At 43.1% G+C, this 27397-nt stretch overlaps 1 protein-coding gene across 1 annotated transcript in view; it reads right to left on the bottom strand.

Moving 5' to 3' along the window:
- Window positions 1-333: 333 nt before the first annotated feature.
- Window positions 334-27397, bottom strand: part of LOC126387783 (reticulon-4 receptor-like 1) — a 118740-nt gene continuing 91676 nt past the window's right edge. Inside the window, exons 2-3 of the mRNA XM_050040444.1 lie at window positions 5844-6298; window positions 334-3953 (exon numbers count right to left, since the gene is read on the bottom strand). Coding sequence (XP_049896401.1) covers window positions 3054-3953; window positions 5844-6298 — 1355 coding nt within the window. The 3' untranslated portion in view covers window positions 334-3053. The remainder of the gene's footprint in view (window positions 3954-5843; window positions 6299-27397) is intronic.

Below are 27397 nucleotides of genomic sequence, written 5' to 3'. Positions count from 1 at the left end.
CTAGGGCATGAAGGAGGCCAAAATATATCCTGGTTAAATGAGGGTGTGTTTCTCTCCCAGCAGTAGATGAATGTGCGTACTTATTCCATTACCTTTTTTTCTACTTTTTAACCATTTTTTCTTTCCTTTCATTGCCTTATCATTCAGCCTCAGGGCTCATTTCAGAGGTCTGTCTATTAGCCACACACACACTCACACACGCACACGTGCACACACAGACAGCTGTGCACATGCACTTACAAACGGGAGGCAAACAAACACAGACCACCTCAGCCATTTGAGGACACTTTCTGTTTAATGTTATTTATAAACAGCTTTTGAGTCTGGCATTGTTTGATAACCACATACAAAACATTTGGGTTGCACAAAGGAAGAGAGGAGAGGAACAGAATAAGGAGGGGGCAACAAGGGTGGAGGAGAGAGGAGCAGAGAGGCGGGGAGGGAGGATGAGAAAAAGCAGACGGGAAGGGAGGCAGGGAAGGAGGGAGGAGCAGAGAAGGAGGGAGCGAAGATAGAGGGAGAAATAGGAAGATAGAAAAGAAAAGAGGAGGAGCAGGAGGGGGGCAGTGCAGTGTACCGTTTATCTTGAATGACTCAGCGAAACAAAAAAAAAAAAAAGGACAGAACTCAAAAAACTGAAATGATGATAATAATCATATTAAATAAAAAATAAACTTCCAGCCCCTAGCTCCCTGTTTATTTTTTAGGGAACTACTGAGACACAACAGAGAGTTTGTCTTTTTTCTTTTTCTTCCCTTGTTTTTTTGTTGTGTTTTGTTTTTTGTATTTTTTACAAAAAAGTCATCCTCACAGGAATAAACAGACACAATTTACATCACCTCTGGGTTCACAGCAGCACGAACAAGTTCACCAGAAGGGGTCTCTAATCCTACATGTCAGGAGAATGACACCAGTGACAGGCTTCTGTTCGTCCCCAACATTTAGATAGATAGACACGAAAAGGCGGGGCGCAGCAGGAAACACGCACAAGCAGGGTACAAATGTGGCCCCCGCTCTTTGATTCCCATCCGAACCACACATTTATAGGTTGCCAGCAAACCATACTAATAATTTATTGTGCTTTTTGTCAGCATGTCATGATTTGTAGCTTTTTAGCTCGGTCATCCTTTTGCATACAAGGGCAGCTCCTTCTTAAAATAGAATTTATAACTTTGTAATGCTATAAGAAATAAAGTCCTTTAGCATTACTGGCTAGTTAAGGTACCCGGATGGCCCCTGTGTATCTGTACAGGTTTCGCCTATTGTAGTTGAGCACTTGAGACTGAGTGACTCTGAAATAGTTCAGGTCGAAAGTCAAAACCTGTGGTGCTCTGCTCTGGGATTTGAAAGCCCCAGACTGACAGGGGTTAGCAGTTTGCAGTGGGAGGGGAAGGCTGTGAAGGTGATCGGGCTTCAGTAGGGGTGTGTGTGCTTGAACCGCTCCAGTTCATCCATGGGCACCGCGTCCCATAGTCCTCTCTGCCCTTGTTATTTACCCAAGAAGAATCCCGAGCCTCAGAAAGTGGCCGTCTTCCCGGACATAGCAGCATTAATATCCAACTCTCCAATCAGGGCTTAAAGATCGTCAAGTCCATCTGTTTTGGAGCATACTAAACACACCAGAGAGGACAAAGACAGCAGAAGTTTGTCAGTCCCTTTGCCCTGTGGTGGTCATCACGGAATTGATTTTGTTGTTTTCCACTTTAAGCAGTTGATTAGACAATTGCAGGAGATATATTGCAGTATTGTGGTGGTCATCAGCACTCCTCCCTGATTGTAGGGCCTTTTCTCCCCCAGTATTAAACACTCCTGCGACTATTTGAATTGAATCATCTCTGCTCGGGGGATTTGTATTTTTCCATTCACCTCCACAGCATTACAGAGGAAAGTGCATAATAGTTTCTGGGAGTCTGAAGTTTTGTGAGCCAGGCTCGGGCCTCAGTTTTTCCTCGGCCTGCATGTGTTGAACTTTCAGGCCCATTGAGGCCTCTGTTTTATAGCCAGTGAGGTCCAAGAGTGGAAGAAACCACCCTTGCCTCTGAAGTTTGTCCTTATTGGCCACTGGCTGTCATTAGGCACTCTTATCTCGTGTCGTTCTACCCGCATGGCTTTAGTGTTTTTTTTTTTTTTAGTAGACACACACTCACACAAACAGTGACACAGACGTTCATTCACGCGCCCATTTACACTGACTGTGACCAGTTGGCTCTTATAATGAAAGGTTGGTTCTGAATGGCTTTTAAGTTGATGGGTTGCAAGGACAGTAAAGACCTTTTACCAGCACTAGTTTGAAGATTTGTCAGCTATAGAGATGTGTCACAACTCCAGTGGTGTTTTTTTTAGAGTTTCCATTAAAAGGATACAAATGTGCATTAAAGTGGGTTCACCCTGCTGTGAGACCTGCAAGTGAAACCACTTTATTGGTAGGTATATTGTGATTCTAGTTACTACCGTTATGACTCTACAATGACTCATTTTACTGCCACTTGTGTCTGTGGCATTTTGTTTCTGGATCTCAAGGTGCTGTTGAGTGAGCAGTGTGACAGTTATGAATGACCGTCTTTGTCTCAGCGTGAGTGACAGATGGAGGGTGCTCCGAGAGAGCAGTATTGTGTCTAGAAGGCTGAAGACAGAGACTGAGCCTTGAACTGTTTTGATCCATATTGTGGGGTCTTCTCGCGATTACTTGAATGAATCATTGGCTTGTTATTTTATGTGGCTGTACAGTTTTTATAAGTACAGGAATGCAGTGATGCCATTGATGCCACAGAGACAAATGTAAAGTTTTCCTGATGTTCCCTTGGTGACATCATCAAAGCGACGGGCTAAATTGTTTTCCCTGACTTCCATGTTTTTGATTATGACTCGTATAGATTCCTGCCTTAATACCGCAGGGATATTTCAACAGTAGATATTTGATAATGTTCTTTATACACAGTCATGTACACACACAGTTATGCACACATGCCTCATTTTAAAGAGCCAGGGCAGGATGGTTCAGGAGAGTGAATCATAAGGTTGCATCACCAGCACAAAAGTGTCCATTTCGTGTCTCAGCGTAGGATGACAGAGATGAGTGACAGCAGCAGAGCTGGTGGTAAACAGAAAATATAATCTGCAAAGTGTGACCCTGCTTTATTATTGGCTCTCTGGACCCCAATTGGTGGGCCGACAGAAGTTCTTGGGATGCACTTGTTCTTCCTCCGCCCAGTTCCAGACAGGTCATATTTACTTCCATCTGGAGCATAGTCTTTCTCACCCCCCTCCCGTAGTACCTGCACCTCATTGAGCCCCCCTTTTGCCTTTCGGCCCCGGCGGGTGCAGTTTCTGCGGCCTCCCTTGGGTGGCCGTGGCAGGGGTGAGGGGGAAGGCAAGCTGTACTGGTCCCCATGGGGCAAGTACGGCCGCTGATGGTGGTTGTGATGATTTCTGTGACGATTCAGGTGGTTCAATGACTCTCCATGCTCCATCTCTCTGCCTGGGGTGCCATGTGCATGACCCTCTCCTGACAAGCAACTGGGCAGCTCCTCTTTCTTCAGCGATTTCAGGTCCTTTTGTGCCAGCTCTGGTGGTGAAACACATATGAGGGAGGAGGTGGAGCCTCTGAACCTCCGCAGCCAATCCCAAAGTGACAGGGCCTTGCAATCGCATTCCCAGGGGTTGTCGTTCAGTCGAAGGTACTCCAGGGCCGGCAGCAGAGTCAAGCTGGATCCAGATAGCTCAGTCAGGGAGTTATTAAACAGGTACAGGGTGGTGAGGCGCCGCAGGTCATGGAAAGCCTGGCGGTCAACCCACTGGATGCGGTTCTGGTGGAGAAGAAGGCGGTCTAAGACCCCCAGACCACGGAAAGTGTTCTGGCGAAGGCTCCATAGTTTATTGCCATGCAGGAAGAGATGACTGAGGTTCAGAAGGTCGATGAACAGGTCGTCCTCCAGGAACTCCAACTGGTTGTCCTGCCAGGATGTAGAGGAAGGAGGAAAGGTCAAAACAGATTCTTTAAACGAAGTGCACTGCACTTAACATCATACTTTATATGTGATTTTACTTTAATTCGCTGTATTGTGATGTGTTGTTATTTGAAAAACTTAAGATGCACCAGTTGATTGGCTGTTGTCCTGAATTGGTAGACATGACCGGTGACTGGCTGGCCAGTCTCAGATGTAGCTGACCCTGTGCCGATCAAATTTAGATGCATGCGCTGAACAGCAGCATGGACAGTAACAGACTATTGTCAGAGCCGCTGTAACCTGTTCTCATAAGTTGCAATTCATTCTGATGCATGTTGCACATGGTTTGAAAGCTACTGTGTTAAGCTAACTAAAAGTGTAGCATAGCAGAGCTAATGCTAACCGTTTCCTGTAGTGGATTGAGGATGCTAAAACACTTGGCTTCTTAGTCTGGGGGGCATAACGCGATAAAAACACAAATATGGGTGGTCTATCCTAGTCTGCTAGTTAGCCAATTAGTCATGATAACTAGCATACAACTTGACAATAAGCTCAAAAGTTTCACATAGAAAAGCTAATGCTAACTGTTTCATGTAAGTGAATAGAAAATGCTAAAATGAATAGTGTCATATTCTGGGAGGTAAAGTTGAATAAAAACAAGGAGCTGGGTCATCTAAACTGGTTTGTTAGTTAGTCTAGTTAGTTTTCTTATAAGTAGGGTCAATTTTTATAGATTTAGTGGATTGTTTTGTGCCAGCAAAATGTTTTAAGGCTGTTGATTGAAAGGGAAAAAAATTGGTAAGTCAAAGCCAGTCAAGTGTGATCTGATCACACCTTTGAGAAATGGTTTGAGCAGCCACATGAGCTGTTTTTGAACAGGTTTTCCAATAATTAAACACATTTATTTTTCTCGGATTTTTGTGGACGCTCAATGAGACACTCATCTTTGATATCATACATGCACTTTTACTATTTCAATATACTATGTCAAAAAAATTGGAGTCGCCAACATAATTGCAGTCAGTGCATCTTTCTTACCACTTGAAACATTGATATCAGCAGTAGTATGCCCTTATACGGCTTTTTAGGTCAGTTCCGGCATTACAAAAGACATCAATAATATCATGCTATTACATGCATACATTATACAACACAAAGAATAGCTTTGTCTTGTTGCTCAGTATACATTATAAAAGCATAGTAAGTGCAGGAAATAGCTGGACTATGCAAGGAATTCAAAGACTGTATTATTTTTTGATGCAGGGTGGTTGAATAGTCAGTGATCTGAACAGCTTCCAGAGGGCAGTAGCTAAAAAAAAAATAGTGGTGAGCAGTGTAAGAGGGGTCAGAAAGGATTTTCTTTGCCCTTTGAGTGGTGCATTTGAGGTTGAGGATTCTGTTAAAGGATGGGGGCCATTGTAGGTGATTTACACACAACTAGCTGTGGTTTTCTGTACATTGGACAAGCTGTTATAGACATAAGAATGCTGTCGAGCATTCAAGCCACCCACTCAGTGTATTAATTGATTTTAGCCATCAATAGCATGGACTGATGATCTTTTCCATATAGTAGAAGCCTCCCCCCTCATAAATCCACCATGTAAATAATGCAATCCCACACTCAATGCTGGATTTCAAATTCTATACTGTTTCCCTCCAGTTGTTTACCACAGCAGATATACTGTAGCTTACTTCAATGTGAGCGCTGCTTTGTGGTATTTTCCCTGCACTCAGGATAACAGCTAGCATTTGATCAGTGTCCAATTAAAATAAATTGAATAAATCAGAATAGGCAGTAAGTGCTGAGCCAGGCTGATGGACAGATTACACCGTAATGCGATTGTGGTGGCAGATGCAATATACAGTAGAGATAAAAGGAGGCTGTTATCCATGTACCTGTAGGTAGAGATACTGGAGATTATGGAGGCCCGCAAAGATCCCTGGAGGCAGGCTGATCAGGCCACAGTGGTATAGGTGCAGGGCGTGTAGCCTGCCCAGGCCCAGGAAAGTGTCTGAAGCAACCGCCTTCAGGTGCCGGTTGTCCCCAAGGTCGAGCTCCTCCAGGCGATCAAAGCCGTGGAAGGTGGATGGTTGTATGTAGGAGATGTTGTTGGAGTAAAGCCACAACATGGTGGTGGTGGGCGAGAAGTGGCCGCGGAGCAGCCGCTGGATCTTGTTGTTCTGCAGGAAGACGCGCTCGCTCTGGGCAGGGATGCCCTCGGGCACGGCATGGAAGTTGTGGGCCTGGCAGGAGACTGTGCTAGGTGAAGTGTAGCAGATGCAGTGGCGAGGGCAGGGCAGAGAGAGATCCAGGCCACACAGCACCAACAGTAGCTCCACCCCACCATAACCTAGGAGCAGAGAGGAGAAGAGAGGAGGATGGAGGGAAACAGAATGCAGGCGGAATTAATTGAATTCATACAGCAGAGCTCCTGTTATCAGACACATCTTAAATGAAACACTCATTGCTCTCAGTTTACAAAGACAACAATAGGCATGGTTCAGTGCAGACAAATTACAACGCTGACACAAATATCTTACAAACACACACATACACGTATGCACAAAAACATTCCTGTGCTGTTTCGCGAGCCCGTTCTTCTCTTAACCTTCACTATTATCTTCATCTTAAACTCAAATCCAAACTCACGGGATCATTTTTTCATGTTTTGCAAAACCTTGAAAATCACAGAGGCCCCTTCACAACACCTCCTAAAAACACTGCTCAGGTCTACAAACTATTTTTAGAGCAGTGTGTGTAGTCTTGTGTTTTTCTTTGGTGTGGTAGTATGATTGTCACATTTTTATTTATGTTTTCCTCGGACCAATCTCGATGATACGGCGAACACAGACACGCACAGCAGCATCCTATCACGCACTGAACAGTGTTACATCCTTTGGTTATCCTATAAAGGCGACAGAAAATCGATGTTTCTCCTGCTTACAAGTGAACACGCACCTCACCTGTAATACATTCCCACAATAAGGGAGAGTGAGAAAGAGGGGGAGAGAGGAGGTGGAGGATGAAGCGGGAATCATCTGCAGCATGCGTGTGAAGTGGATATTACTTTTTGTTTTGAGATTCCTCTCGTCTCACTCCTTATTTATTTATTTGATTTTTTTTTTTTTTCCCCACCTTGGTTCCCTCCAGTGTTTGATTGTGAGGCCAGCGAGGTAAGAATAAAAAGGGTAAAGGCAAAAGAGATGAGGATGGAGACACGCTGATCCGGGCAGTGATGTCCGGACAGAGAGTTACGATACAATATGAACACCATGTGTGCACATGTGTCCAGCCTTTGTGTGTGTGTGTGTGTCTCAGTGGCACGGACAGATGTGATGGACAGATGTCAGTTTCCAGGACACTGCTGCTCGGCTCAGTAAAAGAACAACATGTTCTGAAATGTCAGGGCAGCATTATCCTGTGTGGTACACATGCGTCTGTATAGGTCTGTACACTTGTGTAACCACATACGCGCAGGTGTGTGTGTGTTTGTCCACATGTCTCTCTGTATCCATGACATTTTATCTGATACATATTGTGTAGGCGGTGTCTGTTGTATTTGACAAGGCTGATCTTTTCATCAACAAGAAGAAGGGGAAAAAAAAACAGCTGTCATTGTGGCAGCCCGTCTCCTATCCTGTTGAACCAACATCAATAAATATATATGATTATTTGTGGATTTAAGGCATTTTTACACTTTATGAAACACAATACACATTTTTCATGATATATGATTAAAACAATACATTTTTGTTAGTTATTGTAAGTATTTTTTACAACTATCTACAGTGTCATTGGCCTGTATTAGACTTAAATTTACCGTAAAAATGCCCAGTCCCTTTTACTAGCAATAGAAGTTTTTCAGATGTACAAAAACTGGGTTGTTGGCTGCCTCAAATTGTGTGTCCATTCCTCAATTACCCTGTAAGTTATTCATATTCCTTTAGTCCATCAGGGTCCTCAGATCAAAAGAATCGAAAGGGCTTTTCACAAAAATCAATCCAAGTTGTGAGTATTGTTTTTAACAGGATAAAGTGGTGCTGTGTCGGTGTGCTGGGTTCTGTAATCCTCAAGTACTGTAGCTCTCTCTCTCTGATGCTCTGTCTCTCGGAGCTAGATCATATGAAAGATTCATAACTGATGTTATCTGAAGCCTGTTTTTTATACAAGTAATAATAATACTGGTTTAACAATTTGATTGTATTTGCTGATCTTTGCTGGGCAGCAGTTTTGTGTGAAAGGCATTAAACGCCTGTCCCATATAGACACCTGCCCCAAATATAGGCCTGTTGATTTCAGTGATTTTAGACAAAAAATAGCCTGGACTATGAATTGAAGTTTTACGGTATGTTTGAGAAATGATTAGTGATTATATTAAGCTACGAAAACCGTGTGGCTCTATGGATAAAGCCCCCAGGAACAGCACTGGGCTTTGAAACCAATTTGACATAGTGGCCAAATTGTGGAATTACAGCTTCTAGATCTATCATGTTGCCTTTGTGCCCCAAACAGACTTTTCCCCATAGATTTACATTGGAAGAGAGACGTCTGTGAATAGTGGATACATTTTTTCTGAGTGTCACAGCCTCCACAAAATGACTTGCTTTGCTATCAGGGTTTAATCCATTCCCTCTGATAACGTTCAGGAAGTCTAGAAGAGCTGCATGATTAAATCACTTTATCTTTATTCAAGTCAGAAGAGGACTAAACTGGAAATTAGCTGCTCGACCAGCAAAGTCACTAGTGCGCGTACTCTATGGGCCCCACGATGTGAAAGATCTGGTTAGTTTTCTACCCCAGCAAATCAAACATTTTTGGCATCATGCACCACTGAGCAGCTGTCATAGGAATGAACTGCCCCCCCCCCCCCCCCCCCCCCNGAACTGCCCCCCCCCTCCCCCATGCTGTGTCCACTTCTCTCTACACATTCATGCTATGGATGGCAATGTTAAGTGGTGAATGGACTTGTAAAGTGCTTTTCTTGTCTTCCAACCACTCAAAGCACTTTTACACTTCATGTCACATTCACCCATTCACACACACAGTCACACACTGGTGTCCAAGGCTACCATACAAGGTGCCACCTGCTACTCAGTAACCATTCACATGCACTCCAATTAGTGTACAACCCAGTCTACCTCTGAGCCACAGTCGCCCCGATTGTGTTGTTCTGCTTATCGGTCCACCCCTTTGGTCCAGACTGAAATATCTCAACTGCTGCGCAGATTGCCATGAAACGTTGTGCACACATTCATGGTCCCCAGAGGATGAAGCCTGCTGATTTTGTAGATCCCCTCACTTATTCTCTGGTGCCACCATGAAGTTGACAACTGGATGGATGGCAATGAAATTCAGTCTTTTTTCAGAAGAAGAGAGTCAATATCTCCTCCTCTGTGAGGACCTTTAATGGTCTCAGCGTATCTGAGAGTGGATATGCTATGTTGGGCTTTAGTGAAGTGGACAGCAACTAGACGTGATGCATCATGATTACAAATGGCACTTCTGTGTTCAGTGATCCTAGTTTTTCGGGCCCTCATTGTTTTTCAAATGTATGCGAGGCTGCAGGGACACTTCAACATTTGTATGACATTTTTCATTTTACAAGAAACAATGTCCTTAATGTCAAACATTTCTCCAGAATGAGGATGACTGTGGGTCTGTGTTTTTAATGTAAAATGGCATTGTTGGCCGTTTCCACCTCTGTAATTGCCAGGTGGGATTTGAGGGGGCTGGGGGTGGGGGGGTCTGCTCTGACCAGCATATTGCGAAGATAATGTGGTCTTTTATACACAACACGAGGAGGGTTATTAAAGCATCCTTTCAGTGAAGGATTTGTGTCCAGAATATTCCAGTGTTGTCTTATAACCTCTTCCGTGTCTTTTCCCACAGGTGAGTGCTGAATGTAACAGTCCATTCTCAGGTTCCCTCATATTTTCCTGTTCCGATATTGAATTTGAGATGTTTTCAAAACGTGTTGCTGCCTCCGTGATTCACTCCTCCCTTTTTTCCTGTTGATTATTGCTATTTTTTTGTCCAGCACCTGCTTTAAACGGTTTTTAGATGTGCGTGACTACTATGTTTTTTAAATGTGAGCAAGTTGTAATTATGAGAATGTTAGCAGGCTGATATTAACATTTAGCTTAAAATGCAACTATACTACATTTGGGCGGCTGCGGATCAGAAGGTAGAGCGGGTTGTCCACTGATCGGAAGAGCGGCGGTTCGATCTCCAGCTCTTCCTGTCCGCATGTCAAAGTATCCTTGAGCAAGATAGCTCACAATGGCTGCTCCATCATTGTGAGTGTGTTAAAAATTGAGTAGCAGGTGGCACCATGTATGGCAGCCTTGTCCACCAGCGTATGAACGTGTGTGTGTCTAGGATGGCAAAGGCATGACCTGCCTGCCCTACTTTGCCTTGCTCTGTCTCTGATTGGCTCACCCTGACATTCTTACCCTAACCCTAACCAGAGCATGTGAGTGGAGCGGGGAGCGGGGAGTGGGAGGATTTTGTGTTGAGCGAGGAGCGGCTATTTTTTTAAAAGGTGGAGCGGAGCCTTATCTCTCGCTCCAATTTCGCTCCGGTCGCTCATGCCCCACCCAGAATGCATCTTTGCACCTGCGCACACCCACACTATTTTCTTTCAAAACTATGAGTTTACTGTGTACTTCAGAAAAAGAAACTGAGAAGAGAAGCAGCGGTACCTTGGAGAACGGTCCCTAACTGCGGGGAGAGGCGAGAGGGCTTCCCCGGAGGTCGGCCGCTTAACCCGGTCCGTCTCCTCTACACTTTGACTTATTTCCACCCTGCCAGCGGTACCGTGTAGAACGGTCCCTAACTGCGGGGAGAGGGCTTCCCCGGAGAATCTACCAAGCTCATGTTTTATTGGTGCCGTAGCATTGTTCCGACCTCTCATTGTTCCGACCTCTCATTAGTCCGACGTCCCGTTGTTCCGATATGTGATTATTACTGTATTTGTGTACCATAGAGGATCAGCAACGCAACAAAAGTAGGCTACTGGTCGAGATACAAGTGTCATAGAGAGGAGAGAATGAAACACCATAACCTCCTGTTATTAACTCTGGGGTCCGGGTTGTGTGGGGAGCTCTCCGCGGTGCTGAACGGCTCCCGGCGGGCGTATTTCTGCCTTGATGGTGCGCCGCGACCGGCTCTGGGTCAGCTGGGAAAGGCTTGAGGCGAAGCAGGCTCACGGCTTATGTGTTTGCCACTTTCTTTTTCATTTTAACCCACACCATGATCTTTTCCTAACCCTAACCAAGTGGTTTTTGTGCCTAAACCTAACCAGACCTTAACCACAGGGCATCATGATGATTTCGGAACAACGGGACTTCGGAACAATGGGTTTAATATGGTCGGAACAATGGGATGTCGGACCAATGGGCTGTCGGAAAAATGGGCAGACCCAGTTTTATTTGTGAATAGAAGATTACAGGTTAGGGTAGTACGACGCAGTTTTTTTGAGCGGAGTGGTGAGCGAGTGGAGCGGGATAAAATTTATGATGGAGCGGAGCGAAGAATGTGCAGAACCAAGTGGAGCGGACAAGCGGCGCAAAGTGACAGGTCTGCGAGCGAGGAGCGGAAATTTTCACCCGCTCCGCTCCGCTCACATGCTCTGACCCTAACCAATCCCAACCCTCTTGCCTAATCCTAACCAACAAAGGCAATGAGCACCAGCCAGTCAGAGAGTGGAAGAGTAGGCTGGGTCAGGGACACTACCATGGCTGCCAAACTCTCTAAGTCCTGCTATCTGAGTTAGCTAGATAACAAATAAGTAGTAATACTTAAACTGGCGGCACGGTGGTGCAGTGGTTAGCATTGTTGCCTCAGAGTAAGAGGGTTCCTGGTTTGAACCCAGGGTGGGGGAGTGTGGAGTTTGCATGTTCTCCCCGTGTCAGCGTGGGTTTTCTCTGGGTACTCCAGCTTCCTCCCACAGTCCAAAGACATGCAGGTTAACTGGTGACTCTAAATTGGCCGTAGGTGTGAATGTGAGTGTGAATGGTTGTCTGTCTCTATGTGTCAGCCCTGTGATGGTTTGGCGACCTGTCCAGGGTGTACCCTGCCTCTCGCCCAATGTCAGCTGGGATGTCCAGGGTGTACCCTGCCTCTCGCCCAATGTCAGCTGGGATAGGCTCCAGCCCCCCGCGACCCCTTACAGGATTAACAGTTATGGAAAATGAATGAATTTAAATAAAATTTCTTCTTTAACAGTTGTTAGACTTATAAATAAACAGTACCATTTTGTGAATGTGTTTACATGTTTACAACACACATAAAGACACTATAAATATATTCTCTATCTTGATGAGATCTTTTGTTTCAAACCGTTTGGCCATGTGACAAATGTATTTTCATATTGATAGACCCACTGCTGGGTTGAAGGAAGGTCGGATAATAAATAAACAATGACCACTTCACATTTATTATTGATGCTGATGCCGGCGAGCTCTTTACACCCTCTCTTTGATTGGTCAAACGATATTTTCAAAAGCTCTAACATACAGTGTGTATTCAGTGCCCTGGGTCATCAAATGATTTTATCTCTCCATTCTTTCTGTCTCTCCTCCTCTGCCTTATCTGTCCATCTGTGTTGCCCTTTGCTTCATGCTCCTCTGCATCCTTTTCTCCACAACGTTTACACTTCCCTTCCTCCACAGCTTTACCCTCATGCACCGCTCTGCCCCGCCTGCTGTGTCTGTTAATTAGGTATAAAGCTGCTATTTGCTACTTTCTGTATGTGAGTGGGTAAGAATGTGCGCTTGCATTGCCTGTTAGTATCTACGGCTGTGTCCTTTTGTGTTTGTGTGTGAATTACATGGCTGAGCTGTATTTTCTTGGTTTGAATAGAACCTTTTGCATTGTCAGTCTTTCTTAGATCCTTTCAGCTTGTAAATGTTATCAACAAAACTGACATGATGGTGACATTTAGCTCTTCAAGTTTATCCGTATGTCTGGTAAAGTGCGCTCTACATGCGACTAGAGGTCCATGAATGATAGTTGAGCAATTTTCTTTGTTCAAAGCCAAACTGCGTCACAGATGACATTTGTGATTTCTCAGCTGTTAATTTTAGTTTACAGTGTTAAACTCACCACTGGGGTGTTCCCACTGGTCCCATTAATTTCTTATATATATATATATATATATATGTATATTCAAATTGTCTTCAGTACAAGTCTGCTTGACATGTTCTTGTGATGGTGCCTCTAGCATTAGTTTGCATTTCCAATTGCTTTTGCTTCGTCGTTGCCTTCTGTTTACCCCTGCAGTCCTTCTTTTTTTTTTTCTTTTTGTATTTTCATCATCATCGCTTCATATCTGACTTCCTCCTTCCTCCGCTTTGCCTCTTTCATTCTTCCCAATTATATCCTCTATATCTCCCTGCTGTTTATTGTGTAATATAGTGCGTACATGACTGTCCCTGGTTGAGCTTGTATACATTTGAGCCCATCTGAGGGAAATGTGTCTACATCTCTGCTCGCAGCTTGTGGGTGTTTTAAAATTTATAGATTGAGAGATGGAAGTGATGATATTAGGTAGAGAAGTTGCTGACTGCCATATGGCTGTGACACTGGGGGCATCAAATCTCCCACCAGCATCCAGTCGTTCAAACATTTTATTTATCACTTGCCTCATGAAACATACAATTATGTCTATTACTCTATTATAGTGATAGTCTGCTTTTGATAGCAAGTGGCAAAACAGAAAAAAACATTTGCAGTTCAAGGTTTGAATAGTATACTCGTTTAGATAATGCATGAGCTGTGCTTTTTTTTCTGTACTGCTCTCAGCTGCAGTGAGGGAAAATCTCCAATCCTGCATCAACATCAGATTCTTTGTACCTTGTTTTCAAGTGTTGAAAACATGTTTCCAAACATTTTAACACCACGTCAGCACATAGATTTTAATGCCTTCAGCTCCACAGCACTGGCGCAGTCTGCAATACATAAATAGACAATTAACTGCAAATCAGCAATTAGCCGAGGCATCAAGCTGGCATTAAGCCAAGCCTCAGACCTGTTACAGCTCCCAGTAAGGAGCGTAGATGTAAATGAAAATATGTTTTACCAGTAATTCTCCATGACGCATTTCCCCATGTACTGCTGTTAAATAGGGAAATGAATCAGGGTGAGTTTCCATAAAAGTGATTTGTGCCCAGTGTGAATCTCTGGCGAAGGGTTGTAATGTTTTAAAGCTCATCTGATACCTACTACCTTCTTAAGATTGAAATATTTGTGTGATTTTTGTCAACCAGGCGCTTTGCTCTGAACAAAGATGGAGCGCAGCATGTGGGCCGCGGCTTAATCGTCTTATGTTTGCTTTTGCTAAATCATTTGCAAATTTGATTACTCGTCTCGATAAAAGGCAGCAATCAGAGAAAATACACATTTTCTCTACTGTTCATCTAATATGTATAAAATACCTGAACAATACCAGACTACCAGAGTAAACATCAGTCACTACACATGCACGCAGTGCATAAGTATGTGGTTACCCGAGTGTTACAGCCACAAAGCATTTAATTCTTAATCACCTCATTGCAAAACCAGGAGGATTATTTGCTGGCCCTGTAGCTCAGAGGTTAAGATGCTGACCTCTGCACTACAATGTCCCGCCATGGCCCTTTTGTTGCATCTTCCTGTCGCCTTTTCACTGTCTGAAATGGCTTAAAATACCCCCAAAATACTTGAAAAATAATCTGCTGCTGCAGTTTAACAGCCTCCACTCTACTGGAAAAGCTTTTCACAAGATTTTTGAACCTGGCTGCAGGGATTAACATTAGTAAGATCAGACACTGATGAGCAATGAGGCCCAGCTCGTAGTCGGTGTTTCAGTTAATCCCAAAAGTGTTGTCAGGTTGAGGTCAGAGGTCAGGGCTCCGTGCAGGCCTGGACATACAGCAAACTGTACTGGCTTTGTGCACGGGGGTATTTTTAATGTTCATACAGGAAAAAGTCTTCCTCAGCGTTGTAGAAAAAATTGGAAGCACGCTATTGTCTGGAAGTCAAACTGCAATTACAATTAGAGTTCAGAAACCAGTACAGATGTCTTTTGTATTAGTTCTGACGTGTCTTGTAAGATAGATTTATAATTGCTAAAAAAAACAAAAAACAAAAAAAATGCTGTGATAGTGGCCCCTACACTAGTGTTTCCCACAAGGCCATTCATTTAGTTTTGTTTCAAACGGATGATGTTGGTATTGCCTTTTGATTGGTTTAATATCTGTGTGGGCAGAAACTAAAAATAGATTAGAATATAACTATATGTGACATTAAGAAGCAAACCGATGTTGTTACCTGTTGCATTTTGCCACCACCATAACTGGAATCAAGGAAGTACAGTTTAAATATAGTACATTTCACAGACACCGGTCACAAAGTGGAGCTCACATTAATAGAATAGAATAGAAAGAACTTTATTCATCCCCGAAGGGAAATTCAGCTGTCTCGCAGGTTATAAACGACAAAGAACAACAACCACACTTCACTTCACACACAAATCGCTTTGCTCACAAAAGTTGAGAGTTTAGTGGTAAGTGGCGCTAACTAGTTTTGGCTTTCCAAATGGAAGCTGATTAGCCTAGCTTAGCTTCGGGGTCAGGGGGAAAAATCAATGCAGTATAGTATTGCAATATTTTTGTGTGGCAATATCATCACACAGTGCCAATTATCAGGGTTTTTTTAATCATATAAATAGACAAAAGTTAAACTTTAGATAGCCTACTGCTCATTGCTTTTCAGTCCACTACATACAATTTGCTGTAAAAAAAAAAGGAAGGCTGAAGTCAGATGAACAGACTGAAAACTTTTTTAAAATTAGAACAGGTGTTAATAAAGGTTTCCTTTGGGGACATAATTTACAGTTAAAGAAAGGTAATCTACATTGTTATTCAAAAAACATCTGAAAAGAACTCTTAACACTTCACTGATTTATTTGTAATTCGTTTTGTGTTTTTTTGTTGTTACGATTTTGTAATACTTCTAAGTCTGGAACTCTTATTCAGTTATGCAATCTTTATTTTCATCCTTTTCTTTTTATGTATGATTGTTGTTATTTAATAGACGGAAGTATCTTCATGAGCCATTTTTGGCTTCTGACCTCTCCTGCACAATGTTTTAACTTTTAATTTCTTTTTCCTGTATTTTCTACACATGTATGTGCAAATAAACTAAACTATATTGCAATATATTTCATCCCAATACTCTGCATATCAAAACATATTTAAAATCCCAATAATCTTGTATCATGGCTTAAGTATCGTGATAATATTATATTGTGGATCCTCTGGTGATTCCCACCGCTACTTTTTTGTATTTAAAAACTGGAAATGCAAATCAATGTGCAGTACTATTTCAGTGCATATTCCCTCGTATAAAAAGTTTCAGTTTGACTTAAAACAGGCATCACTGTTTGCTGTCGCATCAAGAGTCCCTGTACTGGAACTAGGGGTTCCAACGAAAAGAACACAACAGTATAAAGCACAGGGTGTCCACATACACAGTGCCCACGTTATGGCCGTATCTGTGTAATTCTCCTTTTAGAAAAGTGATAGAGTGCTGTCTACCACACCACACCACACAACCAGAGCTGTTTTGCTGTTCAAATTCCAGCTTGATTGGATCATAATCACACTGGTGATGATGTCCTTTTGTCCTCTGGGTTGGTATACACACATGGCTTTCACTTTACACAAGTAATTGTCCATTTCAGCAAGTGATGCCTTTTTAATCAAAACTCTCCCCTCTCTCTCTCTCTCTCTCTCTCTCTCTCTCTCTCTCTCATTTTCTTTCTTTGCTCGCTTTGTCTCTGCATCCGTTTCCCGCTGGTTGTTTGTCTAAATTCTCATCTTAGCCTCCCCGGTTAGATATTTGCTGAAAGCTTCATCAAGCACAGCCAGGGTTCAATTACAAGAGCCATCTCCCTCCTCTGTTTCTCTNGAAAAGAAAAGAAAAGAAAAGAAAAGAAACCCCACATAAGCACATACACATGCTGCTTGTCAGGCCATCATCGCAACTGCCTCCCAACTACAACTTGGCATCTGGAGGAGACACCTGCCACTCATTCTGGCAAACACAAGGAGAAAGTAGCAGAGCGGGGAATGTGCGAGAGGGAGGGAAAAGGAGAGGAGGGGAGCCAGAGAGGGGAGGATGTGGGCAATATCATACTCAAAGGGAATGAGGAGCTCTTAAAACATGAAAGCCGAGGCAAGGGGAGAGAGGCACAGCGTGGCGGTGTGGGAGGGAGAGAGAGCAGAGCGAGTGAGACGGCAGCTAAAAAAGGATGATGGGGGTGACAGGGATCTACTGCGAAGCGTAGACCATTATATAGGTAGGTGTGTAAATGTCTGTCTACTCTGCACAACTACACAACTGCGACTTCCGATGAAGTGCCAACTAATTCTTTGACCTTCTGCGAGGTGAGTCAGATAAACACTCGCAAATTGATTAACACACAACTCAACTTGCAGAAAAAAATAAAGCATTTAGTCACACTGAAACATTCTTTTGTGCATCCAGGTGCGCACACACATGTGCACGCAGGCCGCAGGCTCATACACCCACATACAGACACAGATAATCAACCCTAATTAAGCAGCACTGGCAGGATTCAACCAGAAAAAAGCAAGAGAAAAACACAGTTTGGAAAAAAGGAGACAAATAAGAGGGGAATTTACAAAAAAAAATGACGAGGAGGCAAAGAGTGAGAAGGGGGTGCAGAAGGGACAACGGCTAGCTCAGACACTCAATATAGATGCTGCTCCTCTCTTGTTGGTGGTTGATTTAGCTTAGCATAATCCCAAAGATCATTTAGCGTTGCTCATTCAAATGGTGATAAATCTCTGGCAGAGTTAATGAGAGATTTAAATGGCGTCATTGCCTCAAAGACACAGCTGAAATATCTCTGCACTATATAATCCTCCCCTCTCATGTAATATAGTACATAACCATTGCATCCATCTTCATATTGGAGACAAATCAGGTCAATATTTCCGGCTCTGCACCACTGATCCTCTGTGGCCTAGGAATTACTGTTTCGTAGTGTTGAAAGTTTCTTTTATTTAAAGTCGCACTCACTGGCTGACCGGGCAGAGTAGAAGTAAATAGCTATGTCCCTGTCTTGATCCTTGATCCTGTCCACTGTTCCCGGGTCGTATGGTATCTAATAAATTGGTGCCCAACAAATTAGTGTCCAAAATTATGTGGGGTATGATTAGGAAAGTAAAGTTACATAGGTTAGGTCAAGGTAAAGAAACACAGTTGGCCTTCGTCACGTTACATACTTAAACAGTGGGTCCCAACTGGTCCAGCATGGGGTCCAGATTTCTACTTAGTCATTAGTTCAAGGTCCACACAGTTGTAATATATTCAGCATCATACTTGCGTTTGGCAATGCTGTCGAGCTATTTTGCCGTCTCTGTCAAGAAGCTGTCTGTAAGTGACTCACTGTACAGCAGGAACCTTCACTCCAAAATAAAAGCTCTGTGCCAGAAATTCACTGTACTTCAAAACTTGACATGTTTGGGAGTCACTTGCAGACCATTCAGAATGCAACCCACCAGTTGGGAACCACTGCCTTAAAATAACTAAACGTTCATTTGGTTACACATGGGACGTGACCACTTGTCTCCTTACGCAGATGTTCAGTCACACTACTTCCTCCTTTACTCCTGTAGGTGCATTTGTCACATTATTGCACCCTCCATGATTATGCGGATGAACTCTGCTGCATTACTTTTCGTAGGTATACCTACGAGCAGCTCTGAGTGTTTACAGAGCATCTTAGAAGTCGTGGCACTAATGCCTTTGGGACATGGCTTGAAGAACAAAAATACTGCTGTCCCACAAAGAGTTTAGGCGTCCAGATCTATCAGAATAGTCTTTTTAAATGTATTCGTTGATGTGTCCTTGATTGCCTCAAGAGGGATGATTTGCTTGCCAAAAAGGAACATCCACACTGATGTGATTTTTTTTTTCTCCACGTTTGGTTGTCATCTGTCTTCTTGGTTCAGTTTTGTGAAAGCAAATGATTATGAATAGCTGAAGTAGAAATTTTGGATGTTGAAGTGTCCTTGAATACACCACCAGTAACAATCAAAACCGTCCTTGCTTGTGAATACACAGTGTCAAATGAGTGGCAGTGAAGCACTCGCTGTGATGGACTACCCATCTCAAGCATGTTGATGTCTCTAGCAGCGTACATCAGTGGCTGCCTGGAGAGGAGGAGATCTGAACACTTGCAGTACAGTATACAGTTTGGAAAATAGCTATTGTTAATGCGCTAAAGCATGCAAATCTGCCAGTTATAGTGCTTTTAATTTCGTGTGATAATAGGAAACTGCAGACTCTTTAACCTCAGGATCCCCAGCACAGCGGTATTGTCTGCCTCTGTCCAGCAGGGAAGCAGAGTGCTTAAAGTTGAAAGAAAAATCGATGTTCATTATCATGAAGCACCTTAAGTGGTACCTTGCCTGCTTAACAAATCCGAGAAGCCCTGCTTGAAAGATATTTTTCAGGATATCTGGGTATCTTATAATTAGGGCTGGTCTTGTGCGGTCTATCCTCCCCTGCCTGACACCGCCTTGTTCTGTCGCGTCCTCCTTGGTCCCGGACCCGGCATTGCGACATCTGTTCAGCACACAATATACCCACACACACTTTACTCTGATCACGTTTAGTGCATACGTGTCTGAAACATTGAGAGAGAGAGGGAGAGAGAAAAATGCAAAAATAACCTCTACCCTCTTTGCATGCAGTAATTGGGTCATTTGAAAGGCTAAGCTTATCTCAACACTAATCAAGCTCTAATTATACTCAGAAAACTTTGCCCACCCCTCCCTCCCATATACACACACTCTCCACATGCATAATCAGATGATGCAGGTCACAGCTTTCCCTATTTAACTCCTGCCTATTAGTGGAGGAAAGATGTGAGCGGGAGTACAGTAGTGCTGCTGCTGCTGCTGCTCTCCGTCTCGTCCTGCCTCACTGAAACCACGATGATAACACAGGCCGACAGGGTGACATGTGTCAATGGGAAACAGTGGCCATGTTCAGACTTCGATGAGGAGGTGTGGCACCTCCTCCTCCTCAGGCGTCGAACACTAATGTTTTCAGGCACGCAAGGGCACAGGGAGCTGAGACACACACACACTCCTGACTCGACACAGGGAGCATTATTTTGATCATGAAATAGGTGAAAACTGGAAAACAAGCTATGCAAAAAGAACATATGCAGGGGCAAAGCACTGTGTTTCAACTGCTTATTTTCCAAATTACTTAGAGGTGCATCGGTTCACAATCAGTTGCTTATTTGTGCCATTTCTCTCTTCACTTTTCATTCCCAGAGGTATTATATGAGCATCTGAGCCGCTAGTATTGAAAGAGAACCTTGTTTATTGTAAATTGATGCGATCAGAGTCCTCTTAGAGCTGAAAACATAATGTTTGGATGCGTGGGAACATAAAATCTGGGTGAAAGTATTTTGCTGAAAATCAGTAAAAAAACAAATTAAAAAAAAAAAAAGTGATAACGATGAGAAGTGCACTATTCCAAACAATAACTCACAAGCTTGCAGGCATAAATTCAGATGCAAAGTGACACTCATACACACACTAACACAGATGTAAACCCCCAATGGAGCTAATACACGGGAATTTCACAGCTGACTGACCCTGATTTTGCAGAAGGCATCTGTGTCTGCTGAGATGGTGTGTGTGAACCTATGTGTGCAGTTTATGTGTTGCAGCAGTTGTGGCTAGAGTGCTGATTGCTCTTCTGTGTCTTGCCATGACTGGATCTGGAACGCTTTTTGGCAGATCCTCTCAGTGGAGAGCTGGGAGAAATGAGCCTGTCCAACAAGCCAATGAGAAGAGGAAGGGAAAGTGCAGCATCGGGGCGAGCTGTTTCTTCTCTTTATGGCTGTTTGTCCAATTCCCCAAGCACGAGCAAAATCTCTCTTCCTCTTCTTGTGACTACATCATCCCCTGCTCTCTCCTCTATACACTGCAGGTATGAATCACCCTTTGTCACCCTCCTCCGCTCTCCTCCCTGTTGTTCGTTTAGTTTCCCATCTGTCTCTATTACAAAGACTGCTAAAAGTACATCAGGACTTATTATTGCATAAATCTTTCATGGCAATGACTGTCTGCGCTCTCTTGCACCTTGTTTCCACGGTATTTGTTTTTGAGGCTCTCGGAGCGAGAAAATTTCCGTCATGCTCGCGGATTACACTTGTAAATCAGACACGCACAGATTTGAGAAAAGAGAGAAGAAAAGAGGAAGGAGGCAGAAGAAGATGAAGGGTTACAAATCCAAATATCCAGAATGACAAGTTAAGTGAGCGATTTCAGCACACTGACATGTCCGAAGGATCATCTGTCACCGGGGTGTTTTATCGGATAACACGCTGTTACTGCACACTTGCCTGTGACTGAGCCAATCACAGGCAGGCATGGGCCATTTTTCAGACTGATTGGCCAAAACAGACGGGGGAGATCGTCATCAGGTCTCTCATTAAGCAGCCTCCCCACGGAGAGTGATTTTAAGCGCCATAGAACTGTCAGCGCTTGATGCGATCAGTTTCTTTCCAAAATGAGTTATCTAGCAGCTGACAAATGTGAGACCTACAGCAACAAAATGATTAATGACTTGAGAGCACAACTACATACAGTAAACTGCGCTGGAATGAAATTGCTGGATCAACCCCCTCTATCTAAATCCAGAGTGTCAGACTGAAATGTTTCTAATAGCTTACAACTGACAGCAATTTTAAGCATTCTCACAACACTATTAGCATGATATTAGCGTACCAAAGTGCTATGCTTCGGCCCCGCTTTCTCTTGTTGACATCATACCCTGGCGCTAGAGGAAAATACATTCAGGTGGCATGACAGAGAAATAGTGGAGAGAAGACATCAGTCAGGAAATATGAGAAGGGCAGTGGAAGGGAGAGGAAGGATGTATGACAGGCGAACAGGAGGAGGTGTCACAGCTTTGCCCCATCAGCTAAAGAGAGATGGATGAAGCGAGAAGAGCATGTCGGTTAAACTCCCTCAATCCGTCATCAGATCTGGCTAATCTGAAGGTTGCTGGTTAAACTCCGCCATCAGTCATGGCGTTCGGCTTCTGCGAAGGTTAGAATCATCTGGAAATGACTCGTCCTGTTCTGCTGTATAGTTTGTTTCTTCTGTGGTTCCTGTGAGGTTGCGCTCTGTTTACTTCTCAGCTACCCTTTTGATTTTGATCATGGACTTGTTTGCCCTCCCATTTTGGAGATCTTGTTTCTATTTAAAGAGAGAACTCCACTGAAAAACTGTCTCGCCGTCTGTAGGATTGAAAAGTGGCTCTGAAAAGTTTGCAGCCTGCTTCTCCGTGGAGGACGGCAGCTGTACAGCTTGCATTCACAGCAGTGACAATGGGCTCCAGTGATGACTCAGTCACGACATGATAATGTCTCTAAACATTGACAGAAACCTTTCAAACCACTCCTGCAGTGCAATCATCTGCTCTGCTGTTGAGCTATATGCTCTCCGTCCTCACTCTTTGTGTTTTACTGCTGATCTGAATTGTGACTTCCTTGAATTTTGCACCCTAAAAGAAGGCAGATAAAAATAGCGAGGCACACTGGCATTGATGTGATTGAAAATCTGATATTTCTAAAAATAAACTCGAGATTGGCTCTTTAAATAGCTTTTCTGTAGCGCAGTATGAGAGGGATTGAGAGAAGAAAAAAAAGGACAGTAGAGCTTTACATACATTAGACACTCGTTCTGCAACAGAAATATAGGTTTACATAAACCACACAGAGAGAGGTTCTCAGTTTAATTGTTTTGTTGCTGTCTCTAAAAGCCAAGAGTAATGTCTGTGAAGATCCAGGTAATAGGATACGAGTTAATGAAGTAGTGAAATGTGATCAAGACTAAAAATGAAGTACTGCCAATTATTTTAAAGGTATGTTTTACTCTATGGGTCCACACTTGTATGTACAACCTCATCTATAGACCAAATAACTGTGACATTAAGCTAACAACACGACTCACATCTGGGTAGACAACTGACAATTGTTTTGAAATGCAGAGATAATTGAAACCAGCAAACTTGTGTATTTCTGTGTTTTCAGTAACTGTGTGTTTAAAGATATGTAGTTAAACAGTCGGGCGGCACAGTGATGCAGTAGTTAGCAATGTCGTGTCACAGCAAGAGGGTTCCTGGTTCGGACCCAGGGTGGGGGAGCCCCTCTGTGTGGAGTTTGCATGTTCTCCTTGTGTCGGCATGGGTTTTCTCCAGGTACTCCAGCTTCCTCCCACAGTCCAAAGACATGCAGGTTAATTGGTGACTCCAAATTGGCCGTAGGTGTGAATGTGAGTGTGAAAGGCTGTTTGGCTCTATCTGTCAGCCCTGTGATAGTCTGGCGACCTGTCGGGGGTGTACCCCGCCCTTTGTCCAATGTCAGCTGGGATAGGCTCCAGCACACCTGTGACCCCCAACAGGATAAGCGGTTACAGAAAATGAATGAATCGGCGGTCAAGCCTATGTGACATTTCTAATTTTATGTACTTTATGTACTTTGCCAGCATCTTTGATAAACCAAATCAACCAGCATGGAAGCTAAGCAAAGTACTGCTGAGGACAGAGCCTCAGCAAACTGTATTTTAGACTGTCTGGAAGTTATTGTAGACAAACATTGTGATTCGGTCTATATTTGAGTTTGACTTGGAAAACACGAGGGCAAGAAAGCTACCACAAGTTTTAAAGTTTGAGTTTGATTTTGTTTTTTCTCAGTTGGATTTAACAAGAGCTGCAGAGTGGAGCGGAAAGCTTTTGGTTGCTTTGTGAGAGCGTCTGAATGGGTGCACTCCAGAAATGATGTGGCAGGGCATCAGTTCGCATGATTCAGGCAATACTTGAGATTTCTTGACAGTGAATATTACCACACTCAGTCATCATAATTCAACATTTCATCCCTCTTTATTCACTTTTTACTCTGTTCATTCACTTCCAACTTCCTGGGTTTTTTTTGCCTGAGTTTCTTCTCATCCTTCCTTGTTTCCTGCCTCTCTCTACTTCTTATTTATCTTCTTCGGGTGATTGCAGCAGCTCACAGTTCATTGCCGCTATCTGTATCGGTAGAGAGTAGTTTGAATGAAAACAGTTCACAGAGAGGTCTGTGGATTATCCAGGGTGACTGGGACACTGTTTCTGGGAAGACATGTCACTGTTGAGGTTTTCAGATGTCATTTTTTAGGCGCTTTGAACATCAGAAAATGAAATTCGATTCACCTCCATTGTATTGGGGTGGCAGTAGAGGTTGCTGAGACGGATGTATCAAAGCCTCCGCAAATAAAACTAAAACTATCTGCGTGGGGAGATACACGCAAGGGCCAAATGAAAAAATCTTTTTTCTAATTTGAGTGGAATGAAGGGTTAGGTTCATGACTGGGTTTGGGTCTAGGTCCAACTTGTTCACATAATGAGTGCCGCCTAAGAGGCTAAACTCCAAGAAATTTCCCGTGAACCTCCTTTTTGGCACACACATACACACAAGGACAAGGGCTCCTTAACAAGAGACATCTTCCCAATTCGTTATTTTTGAATTCAGCTGAAACATTTTATTCCAGACAGGGCGACTCCGTTCCCTTCCTCACCTGAGGCGAGTAACGAAGAGAGAAGCGTACCCTGAGTGCAGTGTGTCCCTGATCTTTTTTCAGCACACTGGCAACAGCACTCATCACAACTCCAAAAATGTTTTGATTTTTTTCCTCAAGGCCACACGTGTCGCACACAAACACACCTGCAAACGCGCACACACGTGGGCACCCATTAAAAGACAGGAACCTGCATTCACAAGCGCACACGAACACTCATCACTACGTTGGAATATACCACCTGCAAACACGGACATCGCTATACCCGCATTTATATTCTCAGTGGCATGCATGAAGACACACCTTTTTGCTCCCACAAACATGTGCTACTCGCATGGCATCACAAAAGCACGCCATCCCATGCACGCACACATTGTACTTCACACCAAAACCTCACATACAAATGCACACACCAGCTTGGAAATGAATTATGAATGCATATCTCTGACTCCATCCTCCCTCCCGATTCAAGTCCATCCACTCAATCCACCTTCACCTTGGCTGTATAATCCTCTCAATTTCTCACCAGTTTTGCACCACCTTCCTCTGACCCCTCTCTTCACTCTGTTTCCACTCCTCTGTTCCTTCTCCTCATCTTCCTCCTCCTCCACCTCCTGAATTTGTCTTTGTATCTGAATAGGGATTGACCTATCAGGCAGTGTGGCTCTGAATTCTGATGCTTCATTTGTGAAGTGCTGCAGTCAAGGATTTTTACAAAACCGGGTGGTGTAATGTGTGCGAGAGAATTAGAGACATAGATAAAAAAAGAACGTGTGTGAAAAGAGAGGTTTCTGCTCTTTGTGTGTTTCGGAGTCGACATTCATAATAAGCCGACAAAATTTTGGCAAGCTGTCTTTTTTTAAAGGGACTTTTCACCTCAAAATCCGATAAACAAGTGTTCCCTCTTCCCTGTAAGGCTTTTTATCAATGTTGATTGTTTTGGTGTGAGCTGCAGAGTGCTGGAGATACCGGCTGTAGAGATGTCTGCCTTCTCTCAAATATAATGGAATAAATGGCACTCAACTTGTGGTGCTCAAAGTGCCAAAAAAAGAAAGAAAAATCATTTAAGAAAATTCAACAGCAATGAGCAAAGAATCATGACCCAGTTACTCAACACAATCTGCAGATCATGTTGGGAGTAGTTTCACGTGGGAAATCGAGTCAGACTTGAGTCACAAATTTGATGACGTTAGACTCGACTTGATATAATCAAAAAAGACTTGCAACTTAAATTGGACTTTAACACCAGTGACTTGTGACTTCACTTGGGCTCAATCCTTTTCGACTTAAAAATACTTGACTTCCTAAACCAACTAATGTTACTGCTATTCTTTCCAAGCAAGTGGACACTTAATCCCCCAGATCCACTTTGTTTGAATTAATCCAACAGCAACCATTAAAGTTACAGGAGGGAGTCATGAAGAACTAACGTTACGTTACTGAGCGCTGGTTGGTTAAAATTACGGCAAAAATTATTTTGCTTGTGTACAAAAACAATGTGGCAGCCAACATGAAATTAATCGCAGAATGCAAAATGTGTAGGTTAAAAATTATGCACGAAAATGCAACAACTTCCAACTTCTTTCGACATTTGTAAGCCAAGGCAAATATCAAGAAAATGAGCTCTTGCTTAGCTAACGTTATCTCTCTGTTGTTAAAATGACATTAGATTTGGTGAAGTGAAGAGCAAATTATGACTTGAAAATCAAAGTTTAAGACTTGAGACCCCTTACTCCTGGGGACTCACCTGTCTTGACTTTGGACTTGAGTGCAAAAACTTGTGACTTACCTTCGACTTGCAAAACAATGAAAAAAACCCCCAAAAGAACTACACTCGCCAACCATAACGTCTTGCAGAAGGAAGTGTGCATCTACTCATGGACGAAGGCTCGTGCTTGTGACAGCGTGAGATGTAAACATTAATGGCATCCTCCTTGGCTGAGCTGTAATGTTAGCTAGCTCAGTGGTGCTAGCTGAGCTATCAGTAGATGCATGCTTCCTTCTGCATGGTGATACAATTGAGAAAAAGTCCCTGAAAACTGTCCCTCTCTGTTTGTTTTTCTGCCTCAACATTAGACAAACTGCTGAATCTTGTCTTGTTCTGCACCCTTTTTTGGTTGGCAACAAATAAAACATCAACATCACTCACAGCCTCAGTTGGTTAAAGCTCCTCTGTCTCCATTATCAGTTATACGGTTTCAATCCAGCTGAACTCACTGTGTAATTAGTCTCATAAATATCACCTGTTAACTGCCAGGCAGCCAGTATTTACTGTGCTACTGTACGAAGACACCAATCAAACCTCTATTTTATGATTGCAAATGAATGATAGCAGCTGCGCCGTGTAATCGGCTACATTATGGTTTAACATGAGTTATCACAGAGAAAGTTAGAGGAGACAAAGTCAAGTTTACTGCCACACAGCTCCTGACCCGGCACGATCACCAGACTACAAAGCCTTTGTTCCTTTGTCTGAACTAATATGAGAGGCCTCAGTTTTTATATTTAGCATAATTTGGGATGATTGATTAATCATTTCAATCAGTTTCTCAGCAAACACGTTCTGTGGCTTCTCAAATGTGAGGATTTGTTCCTTTTCTTTGGCATATATGATTTTAAACTAAATATTTTTGGGTTTTAGACTGTTATTTGGACAAAACAAGCAATCAGACTACATTGCCTCGGGCTGTGACAAATTATATTTTAATTTTTTTCTCCAGTTTTTTCTGACATTTAAATAGAATAAAACAACGAAATGGAAAATAATGAGCAGATTAATCAAAATAAAAATT

This window comes from Epinephelus moara, chromosome 3 (genome assembly GCF_006386435.1).
Source record: "Epinephelus moara isolate mb chromosome 3, YSFRI_EMoa_1.0, whole genome shotgun sequence".
NCBI lineage: Eukaryota > Metazoa > Chordata > Actinopteri > Perciformes > Serranidae > Epinephelus > Epinephelus moara.
Note: the sequence above shows the minus strand (reverse complement) of the source record. Positions and strands in the feature narration are given on the sequence as shown.